The sequence below is a fragment of the Melanostigma gelatinosum genome (genome assembly GCF_949748355.1).
Source record: "Melanostigma gelatinosum genome assembly, chromosome: 6".
NCBI lineage: Eukaryota > Metazoa > Chordata > Actinopteri > Perciformes > Zoarcidae > Melanostigma > Melanostigma gelatinosum.
The window spans coordinates 10074987-10101908 of record NC_136639.1 but is presented as its reverse complement, the minus strand read 5'-3'; the positions used below and the strand labels follow the sequence as shown (position 1 = coordinate 10101908).

At 41.2% G+C, this 26922-nt stretch overlaps 1 protein-coding gene across 2 annotated transcripts; it reads left to right on the top strand.

Annotated features, from left to right (window-relative positions):
• The first annotated feature begins 54 nt into the window (after positions 1 to 54).
• Positions 55 to 26851, top strand: adgrd1 (adhesion G protein-coupled receptor D1). 2 transcript variants are annotated; one of them, XM_079270443.1, is made up of 26 exons: positions 55 to 428; positions 534 to 570; positions 930 to 1046; positions 1731 to 1829; positions 2264 to 2386; positions 2492 to 2668; positions 4072 to 4329; positions 5548 to 5615; positions 6101 to 6250; positions 6427 to 6477; positions 7510 to 7630; positions 7978 to 8085; positions 9325 to 9400; positions 10306 to 10447; positions 19141 to 19214; positions 19733 to 19856; positions 21854 to 21957; positions 22079 to 22190; positions 22587 to 22740; positions 24182 to 24248; positions 24505 to 24571; positions 24762 to 24853; positions 24940 to 25066; positions 25163 to 25204; positions 25431 to 25523; positions 25615 to 26851. In XM_079270443.1, exons 1-26 carry the CDS (start codon positions 354 to 356, stop codon positions 25708 to 25710), a joined length of 2754 nt encoding a protein of 917 aa, XP_079126569.1. In that variant the 5' UTR covers positions 55 to 353; the 3' UTR covers positions 25711 to 26851. The 2 variants fall into 2 exon arrangements, with proteins under 2 accessions (XP_079126569.1, XP_079126570.1); XM_079270444.1 differs by lacking the exon at positions 1731 to 1829.
• Positions 26852 to 26922: the final 71 nt, after the last annotated feature.

Genomic DNA, 26922 nt, shown 5'->3' with positions numbered 1-26922 from the left:
ATCCAGTACGGAGCTTCTCTGCTCCTTGCCATTTCCAGATGCAGCCACAGAAACTCAAAGAAACAAGTACTAGTTCACTCTAGGAATCACGATCACGGATTACAGTTTTCTGCATGGAAGTTGGTGTTCGGATTTTTATCATGAGAAGGGAAACTTCTGAAGTTTTTCTGCCTCCTGCCAGGACACTAAACTGATTCCTTTTTGTTTTGTTCGAGAACTGTTATTATTATTTATCTATATTTCTAAGATTGGAAACTGGACTGATCAAAAGTTTTAATATTTTGGAATAATGAGTGACTTCTCCTGGATTCATCTTTATTTGGGGATTTAACTGCTGTTTTATAAAAGACTATATGGTATATTTTACAAAAGATATGGAATTTTCTTTTCGAATTCACCTTCTTACAGCTTTTGTCTCCTGTATTAAGGTAAGCTCATACACACACACACACACAACACATTTTGACTTCATCCTGTTACATTATGTCTTGTATGGCGTCTTTATACAGTAGATACATGTGATTTCTTCACAGGTTTACGCTCAAGTGGTACAACCTGCAAAGCACCCAGGTAGTAATGGATTTTGTATGGGTGGTGGTGTGATTGCTTTCATTTTTCTATGCTGTTTTAAACTGCCAAATTTAAATAAGATTACATTGTTAACATCTGTGGGATCAGAATAACAATGTGAATTGTAAAAGCTCACCAAACCAGAGAATGTTGTTGATTTGTTCACTGCCCTACTCATTAATCAGAATAGTTTGCATAACTTTTACAGCTGTTGGATTCATTATTATCAATCTTTTAATCCCCCCCCCAAAATCCAAAACGAAGTGCCAGGAAAATTTCTATTTGAGGAATGGGACAGAGCTTGATTGCAGGGGAAAGCCCTTTCTGGATGCTTGTTTACCCGTTAACTCTCCGTTCAGGCCTGCAGGTGTTGGCCTCCGCCTCACATTATTGGCCTCTCGACGCTGTGGATGGAATCCATGAACTGTGGGACCAGATTGGAAACAGACCAGGTTATGTTAACGGGAGTAACATAAGTATGTGCATACATAAACAGACCTGTCTATACTCATGGGAATGCACCACCTAAATGTCTTGCTCGCTGCATGGTCTCAAGCTTTTTTTTGTTCACCACCCACCTTCCAGCCACAGCCATCGTGCTTTTTAAATGTGCTGCTGTTGTCAGAGTGGTTATATTGTAGGTCAGATTAATCAGTGACATTGTAGAACAGAATATCTGGTGTGTGATGTAACTGTGATTTAAAATTCTGCAATGCTTTACATGCAGTATTCTATCATATGGAGGTGGTCAATGTCTGAAAAATAACTAAAGAAATGTAGGGAATAGATCATTATTCTGCTCTCAGAGTTGTTTTAATTGGTGAGAGACTGAAAGACAATATCCACGTGCGTAGATTTTGCAGCCTCGTTGTCCCATCATAAGTCAGTGCAAGGTTTTGTGAAAATGTTAAAGTTGAAGAGGGATCAGGTATAGACTTGAGTATGATGTGGAGTCACTCTGAGTTCAGGAGGAATCCTCAAGTGAAGAGGAAAAGAGCTGAAACTCTTTGAGCGCTGCCACTGTGCACTCAGCTCAGCATCACTCTGTCTCATACCTGCACACCACGTTCCTCCTGTTGTCTTCCTCTCACTGTTCTCTTTTGTCCTCTTGTTACGTGTCTATATGTCAATCACTGTTTTTCTCCGTTGTCTTTGTCCAGCTCTCCGAATCCACAACCACACTGTGCTACCTTCCTCCCATAACTCTTCCTATGTGTATACCAATGACTCTGCCTACACTAACATTTCTGCAACAGTAGGTGAGGATCAATCACTTTCCGCTCACTGAAATTCATTTGTGCATCACCTGTCGCTCCCTGTTGTCCTCTCTGTGTCTACATGTGGTTGAGCCGTTGAGTTTGTCCTTGTTAAGTCTTTTTGTCCATTCAGCACAAAGAAAGAATTCTGAGCCTTTTCATTATTTGTTATTGTTAATTAGCTTTTATTAGCATCCAAGCCACTTGTTTCAATGCCTTTGTATTATTTTATGAGATACCAAGAAGGCTATAACACTTTCATGTTCATCAGTAGCATAAACAATGAAGTTAAATGTTAAGGGATTTTTGGTAATTTGATTTGTTGAACATTTGGAATATTTTGGCACATGAGTAGACAGTCTATAGACCCCCTGGCTAACAGACACTGCAAATCATTTTCAAGCGAAATGATACCCTTGATTTGTACTTTGCTGCAGATATTGTTGAGGGAATGGTCAACAAAGGCATCTTTCTAAATGGAGATCATGGCGGTACCTTTCTCCACTTTGGAAAGTACCAGAACTCTTGTATTAGCGACCCTACATGGTGTGGTCCGGAGGGTGAGTGCATATGATAATTTGGCAAAACTCGAATTACTTTCAAACCATTTGAGTCTCTTGTATTGATGGCTGCAGGTGATTTCTCATCTCTCTATCATTCTCTAGGGATTACCTTCTCCTTTTTTTGGAAAAACCACGAGTCAGAGTCCCGTTTTGCTGTAGCCTCTGGAGGGAAAGTTATCTCCAATGGCTTCTCTATCTTCACCAATCCCTTTGGAGGATATGTTGAGTTTTACACTAGAGGCAACAACCATAGATGGAAGGCCAACATCAGAGTCCCAGGTACTGCGGATGAATTTGCCTTTGTATCACAGTGTTCTTTCAGTTACTTTATTCCCCATCGGCACCCATGAGGAATGTATTTTGGTCTTGGAAATATATATGTTTTTGTCTTCAACCATAAATTGTTATGTAATTGCATTCATGGTTCGGTTAACTGAAACCAGATGTAACCGCAGACAGTTGATCAAGGTTACATTTTATAAATCTTTTGCTGTATCACAAAACATACAATTATTATGGACGTTTCATGCGATGCGGTCATTTCCTTCTTAAACAGGCTACAAGAATATTTGTTGATTGAGTTAGATGCAATTTGAAACATTATAAGAGTGTGACCAATACTTTGAATTCAATTCTGAAAATAAAAATCGGATTTAAATGAGCCAAAACTGTTTGATAAAATGGAAGAAAATAAAACCAACGTTAACGTCATTTGAAACTTTTAGAGCCAGTGTTTTGTTCTCAAATGCCTTCTGTCATCTTTGTTTTTGCTGCAAGTTACTCAAGGCCGTGCTCACGTGTGTCGTAACTCAATTTAGATTTTAATCATCGGTTACAGAGGATCAAAAGTCATCTGGGTCTCATATGTGTGTCATGTCATCTGTCAGTCCTCTCTTAAGTGAGTAAAAGCTTTGAGGGTGATAGATTAAACCTGGCGGTGCACTGGGACCACATGTAGTTTTCACTGAAAGCTGAGACTGTAACACAATAGATCCCTCTGCATAAAAAAAGAGAAAAAGAGGGTTAAAACATGTAAATGGGTCTTTGCACACATGGTTTATATTCTAACCGCAACTGAGATGTGTTTTGCTCTGCTAGTGGAAGTGTTTTCAGATGTGTTGCCTCATGGGACTCCCCTCATTGTCAATTTACTTCAGAGAATCAAGGGGGAAGTAAGTTCTTTGTCGTGTAAATGTGACTGGAGAGAGCTTGCAGGACCAAAACAGACCTCACCTTGAGTTCTTGTGGGTACACAGTATTTACTCTCTGTCATGATATTACAGAGACAAATAAAATGTTTTGAGCTCAAACCAATTCATCAGATCATCAGGAAGTTAACTTAATCTGCAACTATTTTGATTAGCAATTAGCATTGTTGTCAGTTAACGTTAGCTTCCTTCTCAATGAATTGTAATAACTTACATGAATCTGCAAAGCAAATGACATGCCGATCAGACTCAGTTGTACTTTGAGTTATGTGTTATTCGGCAAACATTAGCATGCTGACACCCTACAAGTAACCACCCTAAAAGAGTTAGAGTGGTAACGGTCTACCATGTCACTAGACTCTCAAATCATTCTTTCTTTTGCTCGAATCACCCTCTTTTCCATTGCCTGAACATTTGCAGTGGAATTCTATACAAATCATACATGCTGTTTGAGTCGTATGTTTCCTTTTGCAGGGCCTTACTGGACCCACATTCTCTTCACGTGGACGAAAAAGGATGGTCTGCAGGTCTACATCAACAGTACCTTCACCGCTGGTGATACAGCTGGCAGCGTCTCGGAGAACTATGGTGATCCCTATCCTGACCTTGTCATTGGAACTGGCAACAACAGGGCGTATGGTCACTACGTAACCGGCGCCTTCGATGAGTTTGTCATCTGGGAAAGGGCCCTTTCTCCTTACGAGATCTTGCTCTACTACAGTGCAGCCACAGGTAGGACATCACGCGCAACCAGAAAAGTATTTCACTTAATTCTACGATGTGGCATATGTGTTATAATGCATCCTCCCTCTTGACCCTGCTCTCAGGAAATAGCTTAGAAAGCAATTTGCGCCCTTGTCCTCCTTACATTCCATCCACAGCATTCAACAAGATATTAAACTAAACAAATATACCCCCGCTCCCTGTCAAATAGCTCTTCTTGCCGAAAACATTATCATGACCATCTGCCATACAAGTGACTTGGCTCACATAGTTCTGCCTTATAAGTATTTGGAAGAGTGAAGAGGCGTGTTGGGTCGCAGGGGGCAGATCATTATGCTTTTATTTGACAGGTTATTACACGCTAGGAGGACAACAAAACTCAGACTCTTGACTGTTTTTGTTCTCTCGCTGTTAACCTCGTTTGGTCTGCAGAGTGACAAACCATGTTGACATTTACGAGAACTTATAAATAAAATTATTATGCTGTGTGATAATACATATGAATACATTTCACGACAGTCTGACAAATGGTCAAAACCTGATGAAATGCCCTTTTTTAGCTCGTATGAAGCATATCAGGGCCGGTTAAAGATGGTTAAAATATATGAAAAGTATTACTTTGCACTGTTAAAGCTTCAACTGCTCACAACATGTGAAGCATAAAGTGCACGCTGCCTGAATTTATTCTCCGAAGTAGTTACCAAAAGCAATATATTCCAGAGACCATTACCAGACGCAAAGAGCCCAACTGTTATGGTTACAGAAAAATATTTTTACTTCTGCAGCGCACTCCTATAAAATGTTGCATTGAACCAAAGAAGAGCAGGAATGGTTCAGACTTATACCTCTAATGTACGTCCATATATGGCCGTTTTCTGGTAGCTATAGTTAGTGCTGTTTTTATTAAACGACAACAAAGACATAAAATGTATCTTAGCCTTGTACAGAAGCTAGTGGCAGAGTATTATGTGGTTGATTATCCCAGTGTTGTGGAGGTTGTAATCTGTCTTTATCTTCATGACTGGGTACGGTCCAGCCTTGTACAACTGATAAAACCCAGCTACATTACATCAGCTTCGCAAGTTTAAGTTCAACCAAGGATCGAATAACAAAAATGCTTCTAAAATGGCGATATCCAAACTCTAAAATTGAACACAATGTATACATGTCACCAGCGTGGTTCCTTCCACATTGTAATAGAGCCCTTTGTTGTGTTTCTTTTTGTAGGCCAGGCCATGATTTCTGCCACAACACCCAGAGTCTCCAAAGAAGCCACTTCAACTGCACCAACAGCTGTAAGTTTGTCAACTCAGACTTTGTAAGATATAATAACCTAAATGTAATTGCATAAACTACATCTATAAATCATTTGTTCACAAATATAGCAGCAACATGGAAATGGTATATGAACAATTGGCATACAGTTTTGAGGACATTGACAACAGTTTATTTCTTAGTGAGCTGTTCTTTCCTTTTGGAGATAGAGGAGCTGGAAAACAAGGATATTGAGAGCACATGTGAACAGATCCGTCCTGTTTATTAAAGGGCTTTGGAGGTAGAAAGCGGATAAAGAAAGTAGAGACAGCTGCTCAACAGTACGCACAAAATGGCTCCCTGTAGGGCACTAGGCTGAAAAAAGAGCAACACTGAATCACTTGTCCAAAGAGAATTTCCCCAACCCAGTCACTGAACATCCTGTGTATGTTGGAAATGGGTGCTCCTTTGGAAACCACCTCCTGATTGTAAACTTCATTTGATGCCTGATGTGTTGTCTCCCAAGGGCGCCCCTGAAGTGAGTAATCCTGTCGTCAGCGGCCAGCGAGAGGAGGTCCAGAGCGCCCAGGATCCGGAGTCCTTGCCGGTGTTGGGCTTCCTTAAGGCGCTACCCAATAGGACTATTCCTCACAACACTGCCAACAACCTCACACAGGTCTTGGAGCACAGTCCAACACACGCACACACACACACACACACACACACACACACACACACACACACACACACACACACACATTACACTTGCAAAACCAGTTCACGCATAGACACAATGCCCACCCATGTGCATATGATGCAACAGTTCCGTGATGTCCATTTTCTTCCATCCAGGCTTTTCTCAAAAGTGTGGAAGAAGTGCTGTCCTCTCCAGGGCTGCCAGAGGTAAATAAGTTCACACTGTTGTTGTGCAATGTTTAACAATGAGATAATGTAACATATGCAATTTGGTGAATACTTTAATCCAACGCACTGAAGGGATCCATGACTTTGAGATTTTAACATTGCACAAATGGGGCCAGCAGCAATAACAGTACCTGGCAGTTTACCCACACAGGATTACAGTATGTGGTCTTCACTGGTGCAAATAGTATAAGACAGCACTGCTGACTATAAACTGTCCTACAACACAATGCTTTGAATGTAAATGTGGAGCAGCCTCCTTAACTGCAGCAGGCTCCTATATACAAACAGAAGAAAGGCATTTTGAGCAAACGTGTGGTTTCAGCACATTGACTTCTCAGAACAAGCATGCTTGTTTTAGTAGGAGCAAGCTGAAACAGATGTTCACGTATGACAAGTCAAAAACTTGGACGTCAGATACAGTGTTCAGTCAAGCCCCTTGTGATCGCCGTCTCTAATCAAATTCATGCGGAGTGTTCGAAAAATGTCTCTCTGTATCAAGATTTGTATGACTTTTTTAATCTACATCGTATGGCTGTGTATGCTGCGCTCAATGTTTTTGTACCTTTTGTTATTCAATTGAATTAGATTCAAGATAGTACATTTGTGCTACTTTTCCTATTGTAGCTAAATGCTAGAAAGTATATTAGCATTAAACATTATCCCCTAAGCTAATTGTCATTTGTAGCCACATTGGCCGCTAAATGGGGCCATGATTTACAAAATGAACATCATGTTGTATTGAAGTAGACTTGAAACTAGAGATTGAGACCATAAACTCATGTTTACAATGTTTACTGAGGTAATAAATCAAGTTTTCACTTTTACATGCCTGCTAAAAACACTGGATTCTGCTTTTGCCATAACGCAAACAATAGCATCAGTTCATTGTTCCTTTCTATCTGGTAATGTCGACAGAGACATCTCTACACCAGGTTGAAGCAATGCTTCACACTGGATGCAGCGCCTGTGTATTGATTGTGAACATTTCTCTGTGTGGTCATTGTTGAGCAGTCCATCCCTGTGGTCAGCGGTCTGATCGAGACCGTGGACAGAGTGATGGAACACATGGTGACTAACCTGGAGTCCAGCCCGAACTCCCTCATTTCCATCGCTGGAACATCTTCTGTAGCAGGTCAGTATGCTGTCAGCTCTCCATAAGGTGACTCATTGTTTGTAGTTTGTGTGTTAGGGTAGAAGGACATGGAGCGCCAGCTGACATCATTTGTTTTCTTAATCAGAGGACATATGCGGGTCAGAAAAGCAGATCTCAAACCCCTCCACTTTCCAGGTTTTTGTTTTGTTTTTGCATAACATTTTGTTTGCCACTCAGCCAATAAGGTTGCTTGTGTCTTTCTCCCAAGGGTGGCTTCACAGCTCTGATCCACCCAATGATGAAACAGATGGGTCTTGATGCTTGCCTCAATGTCAATGTTTGTTTTTTTAACAGTTTTTGCTTTTTCTAACCTCTGACCCCCACAGACTACTCTCTGATGAAATTCCCACAGAACTACAACCTGCCACATTACCGCTTCCCCACACAAGGCAAGAGTTACATCTCGGTGCCTGGAGAGGCTTTCGCCATGCAGTGTAAGTGCAACTATTCCAGTACTACAGATGTTCAGCGACATGTCTTGAGTGATGTACAAGGCGGACGTGTCCTAGCCTGAGGATTCTCTGTATAAAAAGTAGTGGCTCCTCTTGAGTGTGAATACAGCACATTAATCGTGGTCTGAATGTGCCAAGAGAAAATTGTCCAGCTTGGAAGCTCTTGTTATTTGCCAGTAATTTATTATGCTAAGATTTAAGACCGCTAACATCGCAGACAGTGTAGGACAGGAGTTCCATGAGAGCTATTGTGTGACTTTATGGGGCACCGTAGAAATCCAACTATGACTTTAATGTTGGCAGTTACCCTTTTATTCAAAACAGGAAGAATGAAAGAGAGAGCACTTTCTCTCCACTTTCCTCTGTCATTAAAAAGAATGGACCTACATAGTGGAGTGAGGGAGAGCAGTAATTACGGTGGGCATTAAACTCTGCTTGTTTGAGTTTGTGTACAGGTCAGATTCCCTTGGCTCCACCTGGCCGCCACATGTACTGTGTTGCCATATAATCGCTGGAATAAACCGTTTTAATAACTCATTAAAGGACTGTTATCAGAAATTGAATATGTGTTATTGCTTGACACATTACAGCCAGTTCCAAATTAACTCATAGCTCTGGATACCTGGCTGTATGAAATACTTGAGGGGAGGTTTTATAACCCAATGAAGTGGAAAGCATGCCACACATTGGTGTGTTTGGATGCTTTATTATATTTTTCCTTTTGCGCTCTCCTCCTTAAGAGAGAGAGAGAGTTGTACAAGCAAACTGGCCACCTTGAGATCTCTTGGGAACTTGCCGGGGGACATTCTGTCTAAATCATTTTGTGGAAGGTTAAAAGCTCTCCTGTTTGTTTGACATTTGAAAGGAGGAACAGAATCATTCAGGATTTCCTGCGATTTCATTGTTTATCTTGCAGTGTTGAGGTGGGACCGAGCTGGATGATAGATCTGATTAGAGGAGGGGGACCAGACCTCCTGCTCTCCTAGTGAAGTCATGTAGATGTTTCATAAGATTTTCCAGCATCCACGGGGTGTGCGGCCCTCTATCTTTCACCCTTGTGCGAGCATAAGGTCGTCCTATTAGCCTGCCGGTGCCAGCGTGCGCCGGCAAGGCAGCGCTAATTAACTTCCCTTCTTTGTGAGCATTTTAGCGGCACTGCATTACATTCCCAGCCCACCGCCCAAGCCGCTCAACTACTGTATGTTGTCTTCTTTTCTTCAGCTCAAACCACCATCGTTGGCCTCTTCTACCACAACATGCACAACTACTACAAAGAGATCAGCCCTGTCAAGACCAAGTAAGAGAACGGGACAACACCCAATGCGAAAAGTCAATCACACCACTTTAGCTTCGGCCAGGGCTTTATCTCCGAAAATATATTCTAAACAAAATTGTTGAAGCCATTCAACAACAAAAAAGTTCCGGATTCTGTCTTTGTACTTCCTGTGTGGGGAATCAGGTCCGCTGGCACTAAGGCGCCCCTGCTTCCTGAAACACAGAACGACTGATGCCTGGGGCCAGGGCCTTATCTGTCCTCTCGCCTATCTCTCATCTCACTCAACGACTGATACACCCTGCTATTAGCTCTACGTATCCCCCCTCTGTTATTGTCTCATCACTGGCCCGGCTTGTTCCACTCGTGCTGCAATTTAAATTTTTACCAAACCTGACATAACAGCGTTGAAGCAACCTGTTTTTCCCACTTTATATTTCATAGAAGTTCAAGTACAATATGTAAAATTTGTGACAGTACATTTGGAGGTGTTTGCGACTGATCGTTTCTAATATGGCTCTACCACTGCCCGACTTCTCTGGGGGTGAGAATGTCTTCTCTGTATCACGATAGAGAGGTGACGCTTGTATTATCCCAATGTCACATATCAGATTGCCTTGAAAAACTATTGATGCAATGCCGCTGCTTGTCAGTGTGATTCATTATATAGTCAGATGATCGAAGTCCCACTTAAATGTTAGTGCTCTGGGTTGGTGTGTAACACCTATGTGTTAATCTGAGTACCAGATTACAGTGTTGTGTTTTACATATCTGACTGTATTCGATTATGTCTCTGTTTATTCTTTTTTTCTGTCTCTTTCTTTATTATTTGTAACTTTTAATCTCATTTATGCCCCTGTTTGTTTCTGCCACGCCGCCTTTCTTTTCTTACATTCTCTGAGTCTCTTCCCTCTTTTTTTGTCTGTTAGGATTAATGCAGCAGCTGCTTTTAAGGATTACAAGATCCAAGTAGCAAGCTGTCTGATCTCTCTGAAAGTGGAGCCTTCACCGGCCCTGTCGGTGAACCTCTCTGGAGCGCCAGTCATCAAGATTGTCCTCACCCACATCCTGGTAAGAATCAACCCATGCGATGTCCCAGTTTCTTGGTCTTTGGCTCATGTCTTCATTTACTTTCTGTATGAGTCAGTCATACTGGGAAAATTGAGTGCTTTACTAGTTGGCTGGTGCAGTTGTTGAGTGTGGGACACCCACCTTATCAGAGGAAAGACGGCCCTGGTTTGCCTGAGGCTACAGTAGCTGGATCCCCCCCCCCCCCCATATGAAATCTATCAGCTCTATTTTTGGCGTTCTCTTCTGTAAGAAGATGAGTATCTATCACTAACCGAGGCTTGTGCAGCTGGGCACCCAGCAGCACAAAGAATGAAGCCTATTTTGGTTTTCATTAGCCTGCCTCACGAAGCATGTGGCCTCCAGAAAGCAAGCTGATTATGTACATTTGAACTGCAGACTTAGGGCGCTTTGAATGGAACAATAACTTTCTTTTATGAATAGCATATTTTTTCTTTTCGGCTTAATGGCAGGAGCTGGGCCATCTTTCCATGGGAAATGCAGTTGAAACTCACAATGAAAATTAAAAATGTGTATTGAATTAGCTTGCTTCCCTGTGAAGTCAGAAACGTGGCAGTGTTCCTCACAGCCATGTACATTTATATATGTATTTATTTGTTGCACATTAACAGGATTATTGAAGCCATTCTTTTCATCTAAATGAATTATGATAGCATATTATACTATCATTCAATAGCATTAATGAGGCAGTTGACTAAACCCCACAACAATGTGGTTCTGTTTAATTTATAAGTCCTACAAGAATCACTTCCTATGGAAGTAAATTACCAATACCTTTTTTTCTCTCCTCACTCATAAGAGCACAAATGAAAGCCATGCAGCTTCATGAAACTATGGTGGTATTGCTTCGTTTGCCTTAATTTTCCCTCGTGAAATAAATGTTTATGCTGCAATCATCTGGCTTGGTTCCTGTGACAATATGACTGTGTTTGTTTTAGCAGACACCATGGGAGAAGGCTCATAATCTCCTTTGTTATGGTAGTGCTGGAGATGCTCAACAGCTCTGCTGTCTGTTGAGTCAAGGTGTTTCTATTTTAGTTGGATTGCCTTTTCCTCTGATGTAAGGACAAATCAGGTTTCTTACATTCTTTCCCCTCTATCCCATTCCGAATAAGCTGTTATACTTATTACTAATACGACACATACTGATTGGAATGCAACATGCCAGCATATCTCAACTTAATTTAGGCTGCTTACCTTAGACGAAGATTTTTATGTTGGCGCTGCATCGTAATTTGGCACAGAGCACTTCTGGCTGTGGTTGCGTTCATAAAAAGGCCTGTTTTGCTGTAACTGCGTTGCTGCACAGATGGATTTTGTCAAAATACAACTATTTTTGGAGTTTTAATGTCTTTGGCAGCAGGTGGATACTTATCACCTCCCTAGCTCGGAGGCAGGGAGGGCGGCGCACACTGTATGAGGCCGACCTTTCACGTCATTGTTTATGTCGCTCTTTGCCGTATTAAAGTTAAACCTTGAAGATGTCCTCTCATGGCACCAGTTCAGTGGCCGAGAGCAAGTGATTTGCAACTGACCTCTCTGTTTATCCTCAGGAAGTAGACAAACAGCCAGTGACTTCATTAAAACTTAGCGCGGGAACTGAGTGTGTCTGAAGCTGAAACGTGTCATCCTCCTCATCTGTCTTCTCGTGCTGTCATGGTAACAACAAGTCCTAGGTGCCATCGCTTGGTCTGTACAAACAGGCACCATACTTTCATGGCTCGGACCCAAATGTCATCCATTTTCTCTGTCTGACACCTGCCATGATAAAATGTATTGTACCGTGGATTGATGGAGTCACAGACTTGTGAAGAGCCTTGTGTCGGGGCAGGTACCGCTCACAGAAGGTGAAAGCCATGTGGTTGGTGTCAGACTGACCTCGCAGTCCTGATTGATGCCCTCTGAGCACACTGAAACAGCCCGCTGAGGTCATGCCATTCCCAGCTGACTCAGTCAGAGCCGAGGTGCAGCCATCGCACGTTATGTGGCACAGAGCGGGTTTCATACCCAGACAAGGTGTTATCAAGGCTGCAGGAGGCCCGCATACTTTCACACGCCATTCGGCTGTGGTGTTGATTGGACCCTGGCTCCATCGTGATTTATCACTGCTGTCTGACTCAGGTTCAGTTTGAGAGAGCCTAAGGAGAGACGAAGGGGAGAAAAGGGAGGGTGGGCGGCATCGTGGGTGAGTAGTTAAACATTAATACAAGAGGACGACACCGCCTCTCTGTCCTCGTCTTCTGTCAAAGCGTCACGCTGATGGTATGAAGGGAATGAATGGAAAGATTGATTTCATGAGCAAAGTGGATTTATAGGGTAAAAACTGAGGATTTAAAAAACAAGCGGGCCTGACTTTACGGGCTTATAAAGCAATGTGTTAGGTTGGCGGCTTCTTAAGAAGGGCCAAGGCAAAAGGATGGAACCGGCCGGCAGCACAGGTGGCCTCTGTCTGTCCTTCAATTCTCCTTCATATGATGTCATCTGTCAACAAAGATAACTGACTGCTAGCTGCAGGCTTATATTTAAGAGACAGTGGTGGGAGTAGTATCAATCTTTGCATCTGACTCTCTTCCAGAAAGCAAATGTTTTTTCCCAAAACTTTTGCTCAAGCAACAGCTTCTTTTCTACACACACTCAAAATGAAGAACATTACTCTTTACCCATTACTCAAATATTTACCAAGTGACTGGACGAGTAGCCGTGACTAAGTCGTCCATTAAGCTGTTTCCATCCGTGATTTAAAGAACGTGAAGCAGAGTTGTGCTGGGAAGTGAGTAAAGAGGTCAGGGGCAGAAAGGGAAACTGGGTGGCTTGTGTTTACAAAGACGTCTAGACTTGTTGGAGCTGGTGGATCAATTGTTCAGCAACTTTGAAAATAAACATGCAAAGGTTATCTCACACTTTCTGATACCAATGCTGTTAATTGTGTAGGCCAATGCTGGTATTAGTTCTTTCTGAAACAATAATAAGCGCCCCTTTATTGCCAGTCTTTTTATAACTCCTAGAACATGCCCAGCTTAAACCTTGTAGTCAAAAACTCTCCTCCGTCTCTCGCTCTCTCCTAACGACCCACACCCATCCATACACCAACACGCATGCAAACCAAGCTGTGTGAGCCAACATGCTGATCAATCACAGATGGAGGTCTGGCTATTGCTATTCCTGCCTTGCCAAAAGATTTAGAGTCTCTCTTTACGGCCCCTCCCATTCAGCACCCCCTTTCCATAACCACTCAAACCTCGCGACCACCACCTCTTGGTAGTGCTGAACAGAGCAGAGCTTGAGCTCAGAGAAAAGTAGAAAGGGTCCTGATTCTGTTTATATGATTCTCTCTACGGCCTCAAATAATGTTAACAAATCGTTTCAAAACCTGTGGTTATAAATCATGTACATTTGTGTTTTATGAATGTGTTGAAAGATTCGTAGTTTGAAAGGTTTGAGAATGTCAAGATTAAACTCTTGAAGTTTTTTGACAGGTTTACAAAGGGCGCTGTACAACCCCAGGATTTGAAATATATCACCGAACGTCATCAACTAAAAATCGTATTAAACCTTATTTGATCTGATGTATTTCCCCCTTTGAAACTTCTCTGCAAAGGCTCAACATGCAGCCCTCAACTTATGAATGCAAACATGTTCCGACAGAAACAAGCCAGAAACCAGAGAGGTATAACAGCGGCCTCGTATGAAAGCCCGTGGGAACATAGACATTCATGCATGGAGAACCTTTCTCGTTGTAATGTGAGTTCACTTCAAAAAGTCATATTTGTTGTTTTGAACAAAAATGGCCACATTGCAGTATTTCTGTGATTGGTCACGCTCACCCTATCAAAAACAACTCTCATTTTTGGGGTTTCTAATTGTCCCCAGTTTTCCTCACACCCTGCATACCTATCAACACGTCTCGTTGTTTTCAGTGTCTACCTCAGAGACTGAGCTGAGACCACAGCTGCATGTCTTATTACATTTCCCCTGAAGGCATGATCTCACTCAAGGCCAGTTGTGTTTTACTGCATGGACTTGTTACTCCACATGCTGTATGTGGATCAGCTTAAGTCTGACCTCTGACCGAAAAACCCTGTGATAACAACGCAGAGATCTGTACGCCATCAGAGCCGCAGGTTGTATCAGTGTCATGCTTTTATGTATTGACCTTAAAAGTCGGTAAAACAGACAGGTTTTTCTCAAACTCCAGGTGAAGTTTTGAGCTGTGGTTTGGTCTTTGTGAGCCTGCTGGACTGAGCAATGTCACACTATACCTTGGTGTGCCTCTCCCAGACATACTGCATGAAAGTGTTTCCTTCCCTTACTAAATTTAAGAGCAGTCAATGTAGCTTTTGGAGAGTGCATGTATGGCCGCTCTGTTGTTATGCAGAGCGATTTAGCCTTTGTCAAAACATCTGAGCCTTTCTGTTGACTCATATTTTACCTTTCTCCTACAGTACACTTCCACAAAAACAGAAGGTGATGGCAGCTTTAATTGATGTTATGTCATTCTGTAAAGTGTGACTGATGGTTTTTAGTGCTGCTATGGGCCCTGGTGACAGCTTCACTGTTCAAAATTGATATCTATACCAAATGCAGAAAGTGGCGTCGAAATTACACCGTGGCTTTCTGTGCTCTCAAATATTTGGAACGTTTGAAGGAAAAAGAGAAGATCGCTGACTTTTTCATTCACACGGTTGTGTCCTTTTTTTCCCCTGCTTTTTTAAATTTAGCACAAGCAAAGCCTGTATTTAGATTATTTGGCTGTCGTGGCTGCATATTCTTGTACCAATGCTGGGTGGAATGAGTGGGTATGAGCAGGACTTTTTTTTGCAAGTGATATTTTATATTTATTCAAGGTCCACTTACTAGCCCTTTATGTAGCGTTCAACTGCATCTCGTGTTCTCAAGCAAATATCAAGCTTTGGAAAAAGCTCGTAAATGGACCAAAAACTAAAGACTCTGTTATGTTAAACTGTTTCCAAATTAAAGTTGAGAATGAACCTTCATGCTCAATATTCCATATTCTGTCAATTCGTGCTTTCGTTCAATTTGATTAATTCTATTTACTATGACAGGATTTTCTTTTTTATGTGTCGTGTTTGTTGACAATAGATTATTTTGAACTGGTTGCACTGCAGCATACTATACTTCAGATAGAAATTAACACAAAGGTTAATCAGTCTTACTTTAATGAACAAAACATAATTTCAGGCGGATATATATGTTTGTGTGCACACATGCGCATGTGTGTGTGTGTGTGTGTGTGTGTGTGTGTGTGTGTGGTGGGGGGTATGCTTTTGGTTGTATTATATCCAGTCTGTTTCGAATTGAGTGTTGAAACAAGGATGATGGGTGTGTAGCTTTCTCCATCTTTTCTTTATTTGCGCCTTGCTTGAGGACCAGCTGTCAAAAGTTAACATTTAAATTAGCCCAGAGTTGCCCAATTTCTTGGGATTTGCAGAGACATGTGTTGTCGCTATATCTTGTAGTTAGCTCAACGGGGCTTCTCTGCTAGTCATGGTAGGTCTGAAAGACGCCACAGAGGACAGAGAAGCTTGCGTTTATACAAATTGCTGGTTGCTGCATGTCATCTGGGACTTAAATGCTTTTGTGATGCATGAGAGTGTTTATTTTCATCCCTCATTGTTTCATCCAACAGGCTCAACATAGTCATAAAACAGCGAAAGGACGAGGTGTGCTTTGTGTTCGAGAGATTTACGCATCATACGGCGGCCAGCAGCTCTCATGCTGATGTTGAAGGCCCTTTGTTCCCATCAGCTGATTGGTGTGGTGGTGTAATTGGCCGGCAGGGGTGTGTTTCCATTAGTAAGTCATCAGGATGCACCATTAAATATCTATGATGCAAAACACTGTCATATTATACGTATGTTGACGATCACATGTCAGCTAAGAGTGTTTGTTCCCTCTAAAAGAGTTGCATGGTGATTTACAGTGCTCATACCCCCATGCAGCTGTGTCAACTGAAATCCAAGTCAACACTCAAGACTCACTCCATGTAGTACAGCTGCCAGTGAAGGAGAGAAATTAAGTGCATTTTTTCCAGTATCCTAAGTACAATTAGGAAATACTACGTTACTTGAGTATCCATTTTATGCTACTTTGTACTTCTATTCCACTACATTTAAGAGGGAGATATTGTGCTTTTTACTCTGAACTATATATTTTACTACTTTCTTTTAATACATCTTTAAACATGAAACTGGTGGTTCCCAACCTTTTTTGGTCTGTGTACACCTTACACCTCTTGTAAGTTTCAGATGTCCATGAGTTGTTAGCAGTTCCACCAAAGAGTTAATTCCACTCTTTAAACTTATTTTTGCATAAAAAAACGATTTGAATCCCAAAGATGGAAAACCACCCAATATTTCTTAAAAAGCAAAGATTAGAGAAAAGTGGACAAAATGAATATGTGTAGCAGAACTTAATTCTGTATTTTTTCTTACCACATTAATCATCGGGGACCCCTCAGACTATTGTGACCATTTGGAGTAGCCCTGACCCCTAGGTTGGGAACCACTGGACTAACCTACTCACCTGTAACTGTAGTATATAAAACAGTGAGGTCGCCATCTGGAATGATGCATCACCATTAACAATCGAATAAGAGCATCTATAATAATACATCAGTCACAGGGGCCATTTGTCTGCAGAGTGAATATTTTTACATAATTATGATTATGAATGCAGGATATTGACTTACTTTACGTAGTGCGCATTCATTAAACATTCTTGCATTGATACTGTAAAGTATCTAAATACATCTTCCACCACTGATGTTTGCTTGTGGATCTGGAGATCAACCATGGAGGGTGAGTTGTGATAAGTCGAATTGAAGACAAAGTGACACAGAAGCACCAGACACCTTGACGATCTATGATTTATCAGCCTCTCTGTCTCTCTCTGACCCTTCTCCTCTATCAGCTGTCACTCTGTATCCCTCTGCTGTCACTAGCTTTCACTCTCTTCTTCCTCTCTACATCTATTCTCCTTATGAGGCTCAAAGTGATTTCCAAGGCGGTGTTTGCTGGCCTTCTGTTGTTAATAAAGAGTTGGAGCGCCAGCTCCAGTCTTGGCTGCTGGCTGAGGCCTCAGGTCACTGAGGGAACAACGATGTGCGCGCAAAGCTCGGCCAGATCTCCAAGTATATTTTAACACTCACCAATGACTTTCAGGTTCCTGCACCTCACCTCAGATATCAACTGGAAACACGCTGGATGTACCACAAATAGACAGTTGCTAGAGAGGAAGCATGGCCAAAGAGCGCTCCTTATATGTGTGAAGGTCTGTTAGTCAATGTATATTTCAACTTGTGTCTAGTACATATCATGGTTTGATATTGATGGATTATTTCCCATGAACTAAGGTTTATAGTTGTGCCTAATGTGGATAATTAGTCTTCCTTCATTGCAAAGGAACATTAAAGGTTCAGCGATTGTTACAGAGCAAACACGACCCCAGAAAGCAAGTCTAGTGTGCCAATCAGAGTTTATTTGTCTTCCATCTGCTTTCATTTACACCCAACATGCAATGTAACTGATTAAAACCCACAGGGGAGCTGTAATTTTACCCACGGGGTTGCTTGTAGCTCCTCAAAGCTCACCGCCGGCTTGTGATGACAGGGTGCATTTATGGCGCTCTCATGGTCCGTGGACCCATTGTGTTGCCTGCTGTAATGGGCCACACGAAGATTCATCCATTGCATTCATCTCGAGGGTCACTCACGATACATGATGACTAAAGAGCTGCATGTGCGAAACAGACAGAATGAGAGCACAATATGGTTACGCAATAAAGTCAACGCATTATTTATTTATTTATTTATTTATGCTATGCTTTGTAATATGAATCACTGAGCATATGGGCCAGGAAACAGACAGCCTGAGTGTCGCTTTCACTCTCTCTCTCGCTCACTTTTTCCAGAAGGAAATAGTGCAGACACAGTCCATCTAATCATACTCTTATTCAGTCTGAGAGTCAAGGCTTGGGGAATGAGAAGAGGTGTGCAGTCTCTCAGTATACACCCAACTGCCAATGAAAGTGTTGTTTTCCTCAGATGACAGATTGAGGAGGGTAGTGGTTTGACCTGAAACCAGGGCCAAGCCCCAATTACTGCATTCTTGCACTGTAGCCATTAGCTCACTGTCTCCGGAGACTCCAAATCTCATATTAAGGAATGACACGGAAAAAGTGAGTTATAATCAAATAAGATTCTTGAAGAGAGCAGGGATTTTCTCTCGGAGGAATCATCACCTCTGCTGAGTGTCGATCTGCGTCTTCTCTGTCATTTAGTATGGTCTCAGACCTCTTTAGCCTTTTTTATTGGCATCTAAGCACTGATTAAGGGTTTTTTATTTTGTATCAGAAGCAACATTTTTAAGTGGTTTGTTCTTCTTTAGGTACAAAAGAAAACTATGGAATATTTTAAGCTTTTATCTAATATATCAAGATCTGATCAGTCTGCATATGGATAGAAAGAAAGCCAAAGAGCATAAAGGAAAGATATATAAATCTTCCACATCGTCGTCTTGATCAAAGTACATTTTCATGTAATGAGTTTTTGCATGTAATTCAATGAGCCAGTAAAATCCTAAAGCAAATGTTTGTCCTTTATTACATACTTTCTCTGATGATTACAAATCTCATTTCAGTTAACTTTTCTTTTTCAGACTAAAGAACAGCAAGAGCAAGTCCTAAATCAGAGCAATAAAGTATTCCTCTACTGCGCCTTCTTGGACTACAGGTGGGTCTGTGTTCGTGATTTAGATGCAGCATGTCTCAATTATTCATTCAGATGTAGAGCCAAAAAGAGTTTCATCTTGATTACCGACTCTTTGCATGTGTTCTGTTCAAGCCTTAAAGACTCTAAATCATAGTAATGACCAGTGATTTGGAAAAAGTGTACTTCCCTTTTGTCATTCAAATCAAAAGCAGCCAGTGTTACATGTGTTCCTGTTTCAGTTTTGGTGTATCTTGAGCAACAGCCCCCAAAAAAATAGAAATATAATATGGCGATAACATAAATGGAGCCAGAACATTATTAAGAAAGCATAAATCATTTTAAAAGGGAGTATGCTTTAGTTGGATTCAAAGGCATCCTCTCCTTACTCCTCTTTGCCCTGAAGCTCATGTTTTGGATTGCCCTGTCAGACTGCCCTGGTAAATTCAGCAAAATGATTCTCTGTGTGCCTCCCATTAATGGATCATGTTGATCCTTGCCAGCAGTCTCTGCAAATAATGAACGATTGTCATCCTTTTCAGTTCAAATGAGGTAGTATGGTCCAATGAAGGTTGTGTACGCGCTGATGGAAACATGACGTACTCTGTGTGTTTGTGCAACCACCTCACCAACTTTGCCATACTTATGCAAGTGGTGCCATTAAAGGTAAGACATGTTAACAATGGATTGCTTCAGCAGGAAAAGTACAGGTGCAAATAACAAAATGATTGCTTAATTCTATTTAGCTGCTTTAGTTTCAAGGCCCTGGTGATGAATGTATTAAGGGAGCTGGGGTACGGTGCCATCTCAGCTTTGCTGTGTTCCTGTTGACACTCAGGATACTGGAATAAAATCCCCTGCGGCCCAAAAAGCATTTCCCCCACAGACCGGCATTATAAAAGCTGCACCAAGAATTGCAAACAGTCTAAATTACTGCTTTGTTTATGAATTTTTATATTTGTAAAACTTTTCCACATGCTTGAAAAGTAATAAAGAGTGTATGGGCCGAGCACGCAATCAGACATGTGGGGCCAGTCAGAGAAACACTGACGTAAACTGGCCCGCACAACATAGAGGCAAACCCGGAAGCCAGAAAACGTTTGCTTATGTGCTTGGTGAGCAATTTTCATTGAAGTGAATCTTTGAGTCCGTTAGCAGTTCTTATTATACATCCATGGTCCTGGTATGTTGCATGCCAGCTTATTGTCCAACTGTCGTGCCTTAAACGTCAATTGAACGTAGCCATTGTTTATGTTATTAGTAACACCTGTGCTTTTCCCACTATGACACCTGCTGTGAACAAGACCTGTTGAGGATTTTCACCACAGTGCTTTTCATGTCATGCGTCTGTCCCTCCCTCTGTGACTTTGTCACAAAATAATAAGTGCATTTGTAGGAACATAATTGGACAGGAAGCAGCGGTTAACCACACAGTATACCACCAACCAGAAGTCCCCACTTTAGCCTTTGGACAGTTTATCGGTCCTCCCTGTAGGTCAGCAGTAAGCAGATCTACTACACAGTCACAATGTCGGTTTCACTGGTGGTTTTATACAGAAGTACTTCAGACGACCATGATTAAGTGTGGTATTTTTGGGTTCCCTACACAGGTCAGTGGTCTATTCGTCAAAGACCACGCTCTCTTCAGAAACTAGAAACCGTCGCTTTGAACCGTCCTCCAAAAACTGTCTCCTTAAAACATCTGGGATAACAGTCTTTCTCTTCTCTGAACACTGTCCTGCACAGTATTTTACATTCATATTATCTGTAGAGCAGTTTGGAATGCCAAACCTGTGTACATTGTCACCACAGTCACACATAACTCTTTGTTATCCAAGAATATGTGCAATGGGAGTGTGGTCAACATCCACGATGGCTTTTTTTAAATAGAAAAGACGACTTCTTATTGCAGCTAAGAGGTCCAGCGCTGTATTTAAGGCGCAGCAGTCTGTTTGATGCTATACTTTCCCTTCGCCAGTCTCTAATTAGTGGGGTGCCTCATCCCTCAGCTGCAAGGGAACGTCCCACATATCCCATTTCTGGAAGGCTGAGACTCCTCTGCCCTTGTTAATGACAAGGCACATGTGAAGACAGTTAATGGATAACAATATCCAAACCCTCAAAATAGCCTGTACTCCAAAACAACATCATTGCACGGGGCCATATGTCATGAATGTGTGCATATGGAGAAACACAATCTATCAGCTTCATGGGCAATGCAGTTTTTACATCATCAATAATCATAACAAAAAGGTATTTGACTGCACATTTATAAAACCTTTAGCACTGTTAAAACATGTATCATAAAAACTACACATAATCTGATTTAATAATGTCATCTAGAACCATTTCCAACGTCTGTGTTTTAGCCAACTTAGACAGGAGGAATTTATCCATTACGCTGAAGCTTTATGACAGTATGCCCAGTGTTGGAGAGTAGCCTGCCTGATACCGTAAATACTAATGAGACTCAGTATTGTGTTCATCATCATAAACTCCACGAGGCCCCTTTGAATTTCCTGGCTCATGATAGAGGCTGAATGACAGACGCTAAACTTGATTTGTATGTGTATTTGTAGCAACGACCCACCATGAGGGCAAAATAATAATGTTTGTACATGTTGTCTTGGTCGTTGTTGATGGTCAGTTGTCTTTGTACACAGCTCACTACTGGCCACAGGGTGGCACTATCAACCATTGGTTACGTCGGCTGTTCAATTTCCATCTTCTGTCTTGCCATCACTCTGGTCACTTTTGCTGTTCTGTCGTGAGTACCACCACTTTAACAACCTGTGCTGTACATTTGTATTCAAAGCATTGACTTGTTTACTAAGTGTTGTTATTACCTGAGCACTACAGCAAGTTGATGTGATGCTGTCCCTCTGCAGGTCAGTGAGTACCATCCGAAACCAACGCTACCACATCCACGCTAACCTGTCCTTTGCCATCCTGGTGGCTGAGATCTTACTGCTCATCAGCTCTCGCTTCGAACCGGGCACGGTACGTCCACAGTACAGATTATGTTGTTGAAGATGGTCATAATGATTGATGATAAGTGATACAAGTTAATTGTGACTATTGTAATGATAATGACGGGGTTAGTGTCTTGTTATTTATTTTGATAATATACAGATTATCAAAATACATGATGAGATTTTGTGGGTACTTGGATGATGTATGAAGTGAACTAACAATGTAAAATGTGGTTAAGTTAAACAACCACTAAATGATTAAATTCCTAGAAGGAAAGTCCACATTCCACTGGAGCAACAGAGAAGCAGAACGGAGGATAAAAAGTTTTAAAAAAGGAAAATAGCGATAATAATGCATTCATAAATAATGATGGAAAAGAGAATGTGTTGATGGTGACAATTCAGATTTTGTCCCCTGTCTCAGTTGCCTTGTAAGGTAATGGCTGTCCTGCTTCACTTCTTCTTTCTGAGCGCCTTCGCCTGGATGCTGGTGGAGGGCCTCCACCTCTACAGTATGGTGGTCAAGGTGTTCGGCTCTGAGGGCAGCAAACACTTCTATTACTACGGCATTGGCTGGGGTAGGTCTGCGCCGCAGAATTAAATTACTACACTTAGATGGAAAACACAGACGATGATATCGCTGCCATATTTACCTTCTTATTCCTTGTGTGTTTCTCATTTGTGTATTCAAGAATACACGATGTCATCTTATTTCATTGACCCTAATTTCACACAATGTCCTGGCTCTCCCTCACACCAGGGAATGACTGTAAATATGATTTGACTTACTGGTCAAGTATTGTTTACAAAAAGCACGTAACTATGACCCTGTTGAATAAATCAGCTTTGAGTTACATTCCAACAGAACAACTGATCTGAGTGAACTGGAGTTTGACGGACAGATAAAAAAGACTCTGGGACATCCGTACTGTCTTTGGCTGCTGAAGAATGCATTGTCTTTCACATGCTGAACCCATTAGTGGAAAAATTATCCCTTTTTTATGACTTCTTTCTTCAGGCCAGAGTGATTTTTCATTTCGTGTGGCCAACAGGAGACTCGTCTGACAGTTAGGAGTACAGCTGTTATACATAAAAAGTAAATACTCGTTTTACAATTAATTGCCGCTGCTATTAGCTTTGATAAAGGGTGTTGACTACTTTAGCTTTCATTTCCTCCTTCAACGTAAACATTTCCTTGGACTGTAGCATAGCATGCTGGAAACCTTTGGGCTTGGCCAGCCAAAAGTTATTTTCAGGGAAATTAGCAATTATCAGCACAGCAGATAAATAAAACCACCACAGGGGGTAAAAGTGTATCCAAAGACAGGTGTGACAATGGGGGGAGTTTATATGTTGGACACGATAACGAGATGTTGAACGGGGCCCAGAGGCTGTTTGCTCAAATGAACTGAGGCATAATTTCAGGTGACACTGTAAAGGTTGAATACTGTATGAATTGTGCTGTAATCACTATTTGGCCTATCGATCGGAAATGTATGTCTGTGGCCTTGCTCAAAGCTTTTTAGGTTGACTGGGTTGTTTTGAGATGATTCTTAAATATTTCCGTTGATTCCAGTCTTGTTGATCCAAGAATATGAGAGTGCTTTTAACTTGTTTTGATGCTGTGATTAACAAGGCAGCAACTGCCTTGGGCCCAGGTCCACAGGGGCCTCAAAGCCTCCGATTTAGTGTGTGTCAATTTATGTTTGTGGTATTTTAATTTAATGTACTCAATACCTTAATAAAGGTATCAAATGAGGAAGACTGCTAGCATGCAAATATAGATGTAAACAATGCAAAAAAATGGTTTTATGAGGAGGGAACAGTTGTACTTGATGCATATTCATAAATAAATGTGTACTTGATTGGTACTTGAACGCAGCAGGGAACAAGCACAGTGCAAAGAGAGTTGGATAAATATGGGGTCAATGGGGCCCCACAGCATGTTAATCCAGTCAGGTGCGATGTGGCATCTTAAGTGAAAGTAACATGTGTGTTTGTTTCTTTGTTTACTATCAGGCTCTCCATTGGTGGTATGTGTGGTGTCCATGACATCAGCTCTGAACAGTTATGGCGAGGTTGACAAGTGAGTATGACCTGCACTTTGAACAAATCCTGTGAATTATGTGGAATTGATTTCATTCCGTCAAAGCTCGGTGGGGTTGAGTAAGAATGGCATCACCTGTGGGAGAAATTGGAACCATCAACTGTGTTCAATGTTATTCAAAAGCGTTTAGGTTAACCGTAACTACACGTCATTCCATATTGACATGAGAGCATTTTTACTTGGAAGGGAACATGATTTTCTTTTTTACCCCTGCCCCTTCTGCTTGTTTTCTCAGCTGTTGGCTGTCACTGAGGAATGGAGCCATCTGGGCTTTTGTGGCACCGGCTCTGTTTGTCATTGTGGTGAGAAATTTGCATTTGTCATTTTTTACAGTTCACTATTTGCTGCGTAATTTGATCAAGAATTGAATCTGAGACTCTGTATTCATTGTAAAACGTGTAGTCTATTTGGGGAGGAACAAAACAAGATCAAAGGGATCTTACCTCCTGTGTGAATGGGTTAAATGTAGATAACCTTCTTTCTGATCTCCAGGTGAACATTGGCATTCTGATATCTGTGACAAGGATCATATCTCGAATCAGCGGAGAGAGTTACAGGGTTCATGGAGATGCTAATGCAGTCAAGTGAGTTAATAAAAGAGCTCTTTTGATATTGTTCTCTTATTAAAGGCAGATAATATAAACATGGCTGTCTCTTGCTTTGTTTCAAGGCTGACTGTAAAGGCAGTGGCTGTGCTCCTGCCCATACTCGGCATTTCCTGGATCTTTGGCGTTCTCGCTGTCAACAGACACTCTTTGCCGTTCCTGTATATTTTTGCTGTATTCAACTCATTCCAAGTAAGTTCTTCACTTTGGGATCTTTTCTTTTCCAAAATGTTTGCATCTATTTCTGAAAATGATGCTGAAGTTAACCTTTTGTCCTCTTTTCCTTAGGGGTTCTTTGTCTTCTTGTTTCACTGTCTTCTCAACTCTGAGGTATGATGCTAAATGTATTAGAAGTATGTTTAAATGTTTTGATGTGTCACGTCTTTTAGGAAAGTGTACACAGCCTAAACCATCAATTAGTCCAGATATTTATTCCAATTAGCAGGAAAGGGACAATGTTCTCTGTTGCAACCCCAATTTCTGATTAAGGATGACGAGATGTATTGTGCCTGACATGTGTCACCATCATCTGTTATGGCTTTGCTTCTTTCTGTAGGTCAGAGCTGCTTTCAAACACAAAACCAAGGTGTGGTCTCTTACTAGCAGCTCCATCCGAAACGTCAATGTGAAGCCATTCAACTCGGACATTGTGAGTGCCGGTGTTAAAGATTTGCTCAAGCGAAAATGAGCTGTTGAACTCTCAATGGCCTTAGTCTAACATTGTCCTTCCCATCCTCTAGATGAATGGAAACAAGGAGGGCGTGACACCCACCAAGATGAACACATGGGACAAAAGCACCAACTCGGCCAATCGTATCGACCTCTCCGTCGTGTAGAATCATTTCTGTCTGTGGCAGGAGAGCGATCCGCAGCTCCCGAGTGTAGAATGACAAACACTGGCCAGACTATTCGCCCACTATGTTATGCAATGAATCGGACACTCATCCGCTCCAGTGAAAGTGATACCAAAGGCGATTTTGTGTAGCTGAATAATAGCTTCACCTTTAAAGACAAACAGACTGTAAGGACTGTGCCTTATTATTGTCTCTTAAAAACATATTGTGTTCCCAAAAACAAGAGCAGGGACTTCTGCAAGAAAGCAGATAAGCTTTAATTAAGCAATTACATCTGCTTTAATTGACTTGCAAAAAATGTAACATTAGAGATTATAAGTATTTTCAGGGTATTGTAGGTTACAAATAGGCTACATAAACTTAAAGTAAATTTTCCTAAATTGTGTTAGATTTGTGCCTTAAAAATAAAGACATAATGATTTCACCAGCTGTTCAGAGATTCATTATCATAAAGGTTCATGCCGCTTTAATCCAATGTTGGGGGGCAGTGCAACACAACAACTGCATGATAACAATGGATGGAGCAGCAGTGTAATTCTGATGGAATGTATTTATTTATTTTGTGATTCTGCATAATTTCTTCTGCAAAGTGTCACAGCTCATCAATCGGCATATGTTCTCATGTTAAATTCTGTCTATTTGTGTGTTTTCTCTCTTGAAATGAACTAGTATATATGCAGTACCTCACATCTTAGTAAGCTGCAGTATTTCATGCTTTTTGAGGAAAAGTGAATAATACTGATTGTGTGTTTTCGACACAATTCTGTGAAGTCTTATGGTGTCTTTAGCTATTTCTGTTGCTGATGTCCTTTACATTTTCATACATTTTTTTGTACAGTGAAATATGTTCTACAACAGAGGGACTTGATAAGGTTGCTTTTTTTCTTAAATACTGTGAGAATGGAGGGAGATGGCATATTTTAAAATGTCATTGATCTTACACTGTACCAACATTAAGTTTCCTAAAACAGGATTTACTGTAAGTCACTCTACGTTCACTTTCCATGTCAAATTTAATGTTAAATATTTCAATATTTCTATGCTTGTATGGCTTTTAATGAGTGTTGTTTTATGGTACTATGGTTTGTGCTTCTAATTATCTTTATTAAAAAACGTTAATGACAATAAATCAGCATCATCTTCATTCTATGCCCCTCACCGTTATGTTCACATTTGCATATAGCGTTATATGAA

Coding starts and splice junctions, on each gene's coding strand:
- adgrd1 (XM_079270443.1), top strand. CDS start 354: ATGGTATATTTTACAAAAGATATGGAATTTTCTTTTCGAATTCACCTT. Junction 24,249..24,504: donor AGTTATGGCGAGGTTGACAA/GTGAGTATGACC, acceptor TTGTTTTCTCAG/CTGTTGGCTGTCACTGAGGA. Junction 24,854..24,939: donor GGAGATGCTAATGCAGTCAA/GTGAGTTAATAA, acceptor CTTTGTTTCAAG/GCTGACTGTAAAGGCAGTGG.